This window comes from Aulonocara sp. 'chitande type north' Nkhata Bay, linkage group LG20 (genome assembly GCF_057382095.1).
Source record: "Aulonocara sp. 'chitande type north' Nkhata Bay isolate Kocher_YH1m ecotype deep benthic linkage group LG20, A_spYH_male_GT1.1, whole genome shotgun sequence".
Taxonomy (NCBI): domain Eukaryota; kingdom Metazoa; phylum Chordata; class Actinopteri; order Cichliformes; family Cichlidae; genus Aulonocara; species Aulonocara sp. 'chitande type north' Nkhata Bay.
In genome coordinates, this window is record NC_141363.1 from 36,844,249 (window position 1) to 36,854,042 (window position 9,794).

General features: G+C 40.8%; 1 protein-coding gene across 1 annotated transcript; it reads right to left on the reverse strand.

The window, feature by feature from the left end:
* Positions 1 to 88: 88 nt before the first annotated feature.
* On the reverse strand, positions 89 to 6,699 carry LOC147306214 (PAN2-PAN3 deadenylation complex catalytic subunit PAN2-like). Its single transcript, XM_086277046.1, has 22 exons — positions 6,171 to 6,699; positions 5,908 to 6,077; positions 5,702 to 5,819; positions 5,503 to 5,580; positions 5,170 to 5,425; positions 4,742 to 5,030; positions 4,468 to 4,564; positions 4,228 to 4,338; positions 3,977 to 4,096; positions 3,755 to 3,883; positions 3,438 to 3,637; positions 3,172 to 3,314; positions 2,887 to 2,993; positions 2,692 to 2,790; positions 2,461 to 2,589; positions 2,067 to 2,204; positions 1,920 to 1,979; positions 1,581 to 1,829; positions 1,293 to 1,436; positions 1,015 to 1,194; positions 814 to 907; positions 89 to 482 (listed from the first exon to the last, which is right to left on the reverse strand). The coding sequence occupies exons 1-22, from the start codon at positions 6,435 to 6,437 to the stop codon at positions 298 to 300; spliced, it is 3,363 nt and encodes a 1,120-aa protein (XP_086133172.1). The 5' UTR covers positions 6,438 to 6,699; the 3' UTR covers positions 89 to 297.
* Positions 6,700 to 9,794: the final 3,095 nt, after the last annotated feature.

Genomic DNA, 9,794 nt, shown 5'->3' on the forward strand with positions numbered 1-9,794 from the left:
TACATGCAACAATTTTGACTTTTTCCTTTTTTCTTTTTTTTTTAAACAAAAATGCTTCAAATTCATATTTTGAATGATCACTTTCCCCCCTGTAAACCTCTCTGATATAAAAAGCTTACATTTAGATATGATAAAAACAACTGAGTCACTGACTCAAAGCAAATAACTATAAAATATGATACAAAATAAGCAGCCCGAGCATCTTCAGGTCATGGTGTTGCTCACAGTCCCATCACAGAGGGAAGCACAGCAGCACCCGTGGATGGAAGGAGAGTGCATTCAGTCCACTCAGACGGACTATCTCATGTCCGAATCTGGGACTTTCCAGTTCAACTGGAAGCCTTTGTCGTAGACTTCGTAGAGCACTTTCGTCACGTAATGATTCCCTCCTTCCTGATACAGCTCCAGGTACTTCCTGTAAAGCTTCAGGGCCGTGCATGAGTCCTCCGTGCTGTCGTGGGTTTCTCCCTGGATGTTGAGGCCTGTGGACATGAAAAAAAGGTCAGGAATGATTAAAATGAAAGTGTTCAGCTTCAGATTACAGTGTGGATATGAGGAATTGACACGTACGCTTTAGTACATGAACTCAAAAAAGCCTCTAAATACTTTGTTGTTCAGATTTAATTCCAAGATGGGTTTGATGACAACTAAAACATCATGAACTATACTGACTTCGGTAACATGAGCGGATTATTCAGTTTACATATTTGGATCCTAATCCCTCTCACTGTAATAATGTGATTTAATTCGATTAAAGACTCATATTTGGATTATTTGGATTTGATTTTGTTTTTTTTGTTTCTACTAACTTACCAAGAAAATACCAAGCAAGGAATTTCAGAGAAATCATCCTCTTGTAGGGCAATCGGAAGAGGTCGACGGTGTCGATAACTTGATCTTTGGGAACCTTAAGAAACAGAAAATAAAAAACATTAAAATCAAAGCACATCTATAAAAAAACATCTCTAAACTATATGAACTAATTTGAAATATATAACAGATGAAATAACGTACCACTAAATTAATGACACGAAAGTCATTCTGCAGGCCGTGGCCGACGAAGCGAACTCCTGCATTGATGAGGAAGCGTAGCTTCAGGTAGGTCGACTTCAGCGTGGTCACGTGCTTAGAGGATACTGTGGCATCCAGGTCTCCAGGTTCGATTCCAGAGTATTTTGTCAAATAGTCGACCACCTGGAAGAACAAATTGACAAGTTAGCGGGTGGATCCTTGAAACATTATATATTCATTCTTTTAGGTCATCGTGGTCTTTTCTCTCTGCAGCTTCTCACCTGCTCCTGAGTGGAGATGTAGTCATCGATGAAGGGGACCCCCTCGTTGGGTCCCTGACCCCTTACACAGGTGATCCTGGCCACAGACATCTGACTGGGCGTGATGGTCGATTTGGTGCCGTCGCTATGCAGCACTGCTTCCTCCTGCAAACGCACACATTCAGGGGTCAATTTTGTTTTAAATACTTGAGTCAGATTAGCTGAACTACTGAAAATATGTATTAGGAATATTTAAAATTGTTTTTGATCCTATATTATAATTAATGATGGTATCATAGCCAGACTTACCTCACTGAGCTTTACAAACTCAGCGTCCAGCCCCACCAGGTCGCCAGCCTGCGGCATCTCACTGACTGTGAGTGGGATGAAAGTGGCGTCTGTCTTGCTCTGCTTCTGAGTCCGATATAAGTCGGATTTGACTTCAGACTGATTGTGCTGAAACTCACTGCGGAGGTCGTATTTGGTGTGGTAGTTTCTCTTGGCGTAACACAGGATGGCTGGCACTTTCCAGCTCACATCAAACTGTGCAGCCTCAGTCTGAAAACAAAAGGAGAAACATTTTTAAATGACTGCACACATTAAAGTTAGCATGAATAAACAAGCAGGAATCTTATCTAGGATCCTTACCTGCTCAATCGGCTCAATGAGGAAGTCATTGAAGAGGTACCACTGCTGGCGAGAGACTCCCTGAAATAATAAAATCATTTTGAATGTTAAAAATGAAACTTTTTGTAGTCAGCAGATGTCAAATTTTCTTATCTAAGCGTCGCTCACCTCTTTTCTTTGATGGTAGGTCTCACCCACTTTGATGTGTGCGACCAGATTACCACCCGCGCCAGCGTCCAGGATGTGCGGCACCGTGGCCACCAAGTCATACAGAGAAGCTCCCTCCGCCTGTTCAGCAGCACTTAACTAGTAACAGAAAGTGCAAATAATTGTAAGATAAACTTTTTCATTTCACAACAGTTGAGAAATTCATGTGTTACAGAAACAAAAACACTAAAACCAACCTATAGTTCAATATCTACAGATTAGTGTAATAATGTTTTAAAAATATTGCTCCTGGAAATATGGTTTTAATCTTGAAGTGAAATTTTAACTTGGTGATGAAAAGTTACTCAATTATTTCTTCAAGTGCAAAGATCAGCTGAAAATCTAAAGTCCTCACCTCCTCGCCCTCAGGCCAGCTGCTGATCTCCAGTCTCTGACTTTTGCTGAGGGACATCTTGAGAGTGGCGGGGATCCACACGTGACGCTGATCCTGATCTGTCTTCTGCATGGATTTGTTGAAGGTGTACTATAAAAACAGAAACATGGGCAATCATGTAAATAATGAACAGATAAATCAGTTTCTTTGTTTCTTTTAACTGTATTTAAACACGGTGAATCAGTGGCTTACCTCGGCCTGAACCTTCCAGAATTCAGCCTCTTTGCTGCTGTTCACCTCACAGTTTATCACCAAAACATCTGGGAGACATCGAATGTTGCGTGTCTGCACCTACAGTGTAACACAAAGAAATGATTACCCTGCACAACAGGTAACAATCAACCATAAATGAATTGTCATTATGAGTGAATGAAAGCTGTAACTTACTGTGGGCTGATACTTGTCACAGTTTCCACACCATGTGTGAGATCTCTGCTGCAGGCAGATGCTTTTCTTCAGGATCTCAGCAAAGTCGTGCTCCTTTATTCTTTCTCCTGAAGTGTCAAAGTACAATGAATATCAGTGTATACATCAAATCAAGCAGATATTTCCCTCTGCTCATTCAAAAACTAAATTCATTCAAACCATTATATAATCATTAATAGTTCAAGTTTCAAAGACAGAGTAATTCACAGTCACAGATATCCATGCTCTCAGTGCTCTCAGACTCACCTTGAGAGTCAGGGTAATGCATGTTGAACAGCAACATGAGGGAGGAGTAGACTGTTTCTATGCCACAGAGACACGGGCTGCGGTTCTCAACTTCAGAACAAAACAGCTCTCTAATGACAGAGTCGCCAGGGGAGCCCAGAGAACTGCAACACAAACACAAATCAGTTTCAGAAACCAGAAGGAAAACTCTGCATTTATAAACAAACATAATGATAAGACTGGGACAGTGTCCAGTAAGAATGCAGGTCAACAACGATGTGTTTTACCTGCTCCTGGTCGTCCTGTAGGCCCGTGGATCCTCCTGCTCCTGTGTCTCCTGGAAGAGCTGGTAGAGGATGAAGTGATTCCATCTCTGGATTAAGCGACCTAGCTTGACTGTTCCTGTCGTCTCCTCATAGTTTGAGAGGATCAGGCCCATCTCTTTGGCTTCAGGGACGTTTCGAAGTGCTCTGAGGAAGTTGCTGGCCTTAAGGAAGAAGACATTAGAGGTTACTTTGGGCAGTCACAACAAAATGAGATTTCAAAGTAAGAGCCTTGTAATCCCCAACAGATTGAAAAAAAAGAAAGAAAGAAAGAAACTTACCTGACATGGATCTCCTTGTGACAAATCCAACATGTGGAAGAGGAAGCCGAGTTCACAAGCCAAACAAAACTCCTTGTGGCACAAATGATTCTGAACAAGGCAGCGAACTGGCTCCAGGAAGTATAACACCTAAGATGCAAACATAAAAGACCCATGGAACATTTGACAAATTGTCTCATATTAAAAATTAAATGTACACATTGTGAATCTTCAGCTTCTTACCTGGATCATGCAGTTACAGTAGGCGTTGGGAATCTGCGGCTCCAGGCCAGCAAACAACGTCCTGTTGTAATGTTTGAAGTCAAAATCTTCCCGTCCACGTTTAGAGTATTTAATTGTCACCTGAAGCACAACAAATACATCTTCGTCACATGCTTTGGAAATCAAAGCTTGTAGCAACACTCTAGAAATTGTTACAACTTAAAATTAACTGTATCTCTATGAACACCAGGGTGAAACGTAGCAAGTCCAACCTTTCTGTACTTTTCGGGAACAATGTGAAGGAGCGGCTCTTCATCACTCTCTGTTGGAGATTCAGGGATGTGGTTGTAATAACCAGGTGACCCTTCTTTATTTGCAGGGACCTGCAAACAACAAACAGGAAAAAAAACTTAAAATACACCACGTGGAGATGGGTTTAACTTTTTTTGTAAATTTATTACAATATTGTAAAAATGACAGTTTAAAAGAGAAACAAGTTTTTTTTTACATACCTGGTTACAGGGGCAGGCAGAAGGATTTTCCACATAACTGTTGAAGCCAACAGTTTCAATAGTTTGTGGGATTTCTGGGTCCATCCCAGGAACCCACCTGTTGAAAAGAAACATGTTTTAGATGGAAACCTTTAATGGGAACTACGTGAGACTCTAACCATTTATATCAACTGGGGAAGACTCGACATTATCTTACAAACTTTTATTGAATCTGAAAACAATATGTATGAACGCTCTAATGCAAACTCTTCAGTCTCGTTAGTGATTGTGTTACCTTGAGCTGGGTGTAGCCTGGGCAGTGGGGATGGGAGAGCAGGGCTGCAGGTTATGATTCCAGGCCAGCTGAGGCTGTGCATCCACAATGCAGGGCTCTCTGGAGTAGACGTTAAACATAACGTCCCGAGTATCGGACCAGAGACGCACACATCCCCCTGAATCTCCAAAGGCTAAGGCTTGTTTGCTGGATGAGACCTCAAAACTTGTGAGACAGTGGCCGTTTGTGTTGACGTGGAAAATATCCGCCATGTTGGCGAGGCCAGTGGGCTCACAGAACTGACACTCACCTGGAAAAAGACAGAATGCAGGCAGTTATAGCAAAGCCACAAATCACACAAAGAAATTGTGTGTCACATTTATTGGCCAAACATAGTAAGACTATGCTACAGAAAACTGGACTAAAGAATCCTGAAGCCAGCTTCATACCTGTCTGTGAGATGATTGCGAGCCGTGACGTGTAGGTAGGAAGGAAGCGCACAAAGAATGGATCCACATGCACCCAAAGGGGGGTTGCAGCTCGCATCATGCGGAGGTCATACACCATCAGGAAACGTTCATTCAGCCCTCGGCTGGAGAACCCACTCACAGCCAAAAGGTTTCCATGAACATCAAAGTCTGACAGGCCGCCAGGAAATGCGTCAAACTTTTGTGTCCTAAATGTGCGCAAGTCTCGAAGGGTCACCTGTTATCAGCAGAGGGTCAGTGTTAGAGAGATATAAACCAAACCTCATCAAACTGATCCAATCAGGGGATACTTACTTTGCCAGAAGGGTGCCCAAAGACGAAGAAATGATTGGTCTGACGCATTAGTGTCACTCCAGGTGCCTCCACTGTGAACTGGAAGGACAATCAAGACAGCAGACAGTCAGACACTCGCTGTGAAGTCAGTTGTATGATGTGCCAGTGGTGTAAGCATAGATAGTTGTGGATTTTGATAAACATAAGCCTGGTGTCTTACTTTTTGAGTTTCTTGAAGTGTGTTCATGTCAATTTCAACCACATAGTTTTGTAATCCCCCCATGAGCAGCATGTTATCAGTCATGAGGAGACTGTGCATATCAGCTCCTTTCTCCATCCTGCAAAGCACCAAAAATGGCCATTAATTCAATAACATAAGGAATAATTTCACAGCTTCAGATCATCAACAGTCAATGTAACACTTACCGATAATCAAACATGACGAGGCCTCCACGAGTGTAACATCTGAGGTTGCACTCAGAAAGGAACAGCACGCCTGTTTCCAAACTCTGTATGTGTCTGATGGCATCAGTTGCGTGCACTTGGAAAGAAGAGTAGTGTGCCATCGTAGGTCCAAGGAAGGATTTTACATGACCCTAAGAGAAGAGCACAAATATTATTACAGAGTGCAACATTTAAGGTGAATGTAGAAGAAACAAACTCTGCTGAAGCATCATTTTGGCTCTTACCGTGTAGTTTCCCATCCAGAGCATTTCCTGCTGCTGGTCAAAATGTGTTGCAGTGACGGGGATGCCAGCTTCTGAAACTTTACTGTGCAGCTCAGAAAAAATCCCCTTCCTTACGTGCACAGGTTTAGGAACGGTCACAGCCAGCTCCTGTGTGTACACGCCCATGTCTTGGTGGAGGTTTGGATTCAGATATGAGTTCATGGAGGGTTCCAGTCCCCCAGGAGTCCACCGAGGAGAGCAGTGAGGAGTCCAGTGAGGAGAGTTCATAGTCCTGTGATGGTTGGCCCAGTATTCACCTAATCTTGTGCTGAGAGCTTCAAAAATCTTCTTGAGTTCAGCTAAATCAGCCTGCAGAGGAACTGGAACTTCTGTAAATAGTAGTGGAGAGAGCCGGGTATTTAACCTCCACTGGGATTCAAGGCGGTCCTAAGAGTCGTTGACTGTCCCTGTATTCAACGTTAGGCTCACAGGTTTTAGGGTCTGAATCAAGGTGGGTGTGGCTGAGTTTACATGAATACAGGTGTGAATTCTTTGGGAGACGTGGGCATCATATCATCATTAAGCCCACATTAAGGTGTCAGAGGGGGGTTGACCCAGTTTTTGCCTGAGCGTATTGTTTCTGAATTGCACCAAGATAATGAGTTTGATCAGACTGGGAGGACCTCGTTTAGCACGCTTAATCCACACCTTGATTAACAGCCGTCGTCAACATGTCGTCAAAAGCACCAAATTCCTTGGTGTCCGAGATGCACCAGATGTTGAGTTTGATTCTTCTGAGCTTCTCCAACAAATCTGCTGCATGTCGGACGACAGTTATGTTACACATATTGTAACAAACTAACCATGATTTAATCAATTAAGTGGTCCTTTAGCATGACTGTTGTTAAAATTCACTGGATTAATGTCAGAGTTCAGTCTTGATCCTGTGTATCCAGGTAGTTGTTCTGAAGTGGTGATCAAAAAGTTGTGGAAATGGATCCATATAGATGAAAAAGATTATCATCAGTGGTGAATTCAACATTTCAGTAACAATTAAAATAAAAATTTACTGGATTAATCTCAGAGTTCAACATTGATTAAATAAAATTAAAGTTTTAAACTTTACAGGTTTTATTTTCTCATCCAATTAATGAAAAATACAACTTTTGGTTTAGTCCTAGCTGAAACCATATAATCCAAATTTGATGCCCTCATTGGTTGAGTCAGTTCAATTGAAGCTGATAGTTGACTGTTGATTAAAGATAGTTTCAGCTATTGTCTGTTATCTGTTTCCGTGGTATTGATTAATCTTGGAATGGTGATTGTTTGGTTTTAATTAACAAAGGACCATCAGCACTTATCCAAACTGCATTTGTGTGAATAAAATAAATGACAACCAACATTCAAAAACACAAAAATGAGCACTTTTATTGATTTCATCATGTTCCTGTTTCCATCAGTTTATTCAACAAACTAGTTATAACAAGTTTATGATCTTACAATAAAGACACTTAAGTCATTTTCCTCAGCCTGTGCTTTTCTGGGTCAACTTCCTGTTTCATGTTTGACCCACTCACCTGTGTCACAGCAATAGAACATGAAAATTTAAGCTTTTTAACTTTTTTAGCAAAGAATTTAACTCATCGGGCGAGGAAATAAACCCTGTGTAGCCTTAATTCAGCTTTTAACATGTTTAGTGTTACTAACAAAGAAAAGATCCACAGACATGATTTGGGCCGAAACAAAAGAAAAAGTCTTTTATGGGGCAGGGTTGTTGGAGACCAGGCGGGGCTCATTTATGATTCACACCTTGATACCAGCTTGAAACCTGTGACCCTAAAAAACAAAGACAAGCTCAACGACTCTCAGGACCACACCAACCATAAAATTAAACAACAGTTTGTCCCATTTTTGGAAAACATCTTTTGCTCCTGGAGTAAAATAAAACAAATACTATAAAGATTAGTTTCATGTGGTTTGAGCGACTTCCTGTATCTGTCCTTGTGGCAGCAGAGTTAGAGAAAGTGTGCAGCAGATTAGTTTGAATTTCAAACACAATTTTTCTAAATGTTGAAAAATCCTGAATATTTAAATACTGTTTAAGTCTTCTCTGATCTTTTATCTGACTTACACTGCAGCTGCCATCTTGTTTTTAAAAATGACTGCCCTCCAGGAAAAATATAATACATATATTTGTATTACATGAACATTGCCAAGTCATTTACTGGCTAATAACTTATATTTATCAATTACATTTAGTACATTTAGGACCTCTGAAGGGTAACATCCTCTAGTGTCTCAAAAATGTTTTTACTTGCTGGTTTGACACAACCTGAGCTGTGATCTGATGAATGTTAACATTCAGTTCAACCTTTATCCCATTTATCTACATTATATTTCATCCATATGCACAATGAAACAAATTGTTTATACATTTCTCATTTTACTCAGCTTTTCAATCAGGTCCCAATCAGATATTCTTTCATTGATGTTTTGAATATGAGAGAGGGATCGAAATAATAATGATCGAAAGGTTGCGCTCCCGCTCTGTCTCTCTGTTTCTGCTCTTCAGGAATAATTCTGATCAGTTATGGAACAGCAAAACTGAGCTGAACTTGTCGGTCTTGCATTCACTGTAATGTACGGTTATGTTGGTTGTTGCTGTAGTTTCCCTGCTTTGTTGTTCTCTTCTTGCATGTTTTTCCCCTGGCAGGTGATCCAGTTAATTTTAGTGTCTTTTCTCTCTGTTCCATCTATTTTCTTTCCATCTCCTTTGTGGAGCCTCTTCCCAACTTCTCTCGTCTTTCTCTTCCTTGTCCACCGGTCCTGTCTGTTTAGATTGTAGTAATTTAAAATAAAATAAAATAAATAATAAAGATCGAAAAAGCTATAATAATAATAATAATAATAATAATAATAATAATAATAATAATAATAATAATAATAAAAACAAGATCCATTCGCGCAGGTACATTGCTACACGCGCAACTTAAGTTGGTGATTTGGCGTCAGTCCCAACCATTTCTAACAGACGAGCTCATCCTTATAGAAAACCGTGTTGATTCTCCTGCAGCATCCTCTGATTTATCTGAACTGTCACACTGTTTTCAGAGAGAATCTTTTATAAAACTTCTTACACTCTTGTGTGTGTACGCCGCTGCTTTGCGCTGCGTTTGGCTGGGAATTGCTGAAATTAAATGTTTACATCTTTGTATATGAATCACATGAATTAGCGCACTGTACATCACCCAAAGAAATTTCCACTCACACGGGTAAATTCATCATAAAACTAACATTGCACCTCTTCGGGTAACCACGAAAGCAGCTTTGTGAGCCAAAAGAGGTTTTTGCGTTGCGCGGACTGATACTAAATCTGGACCTGGATATCAGCTTCACACCAGCCATTCGTAGTGTTATAAGTCTACTTCACGATCTTCTGAAGAGTCCTGAGTGTTTGGTGACTTCTGACTGACTTTTAAGTTTAAACAATACTCTGGCACGGAAAAGGTTACGGCTTTCTTTGGACTTTTATACCCCTGAAAAAATGCTTCCTCTCTCTCACAGAATCTGTTGATTTCGGAGCCTTGAACTGGTTCAAAGGCCTTGACTGTCTTACTCGCCACATATTGACAAAAATATTCGTAC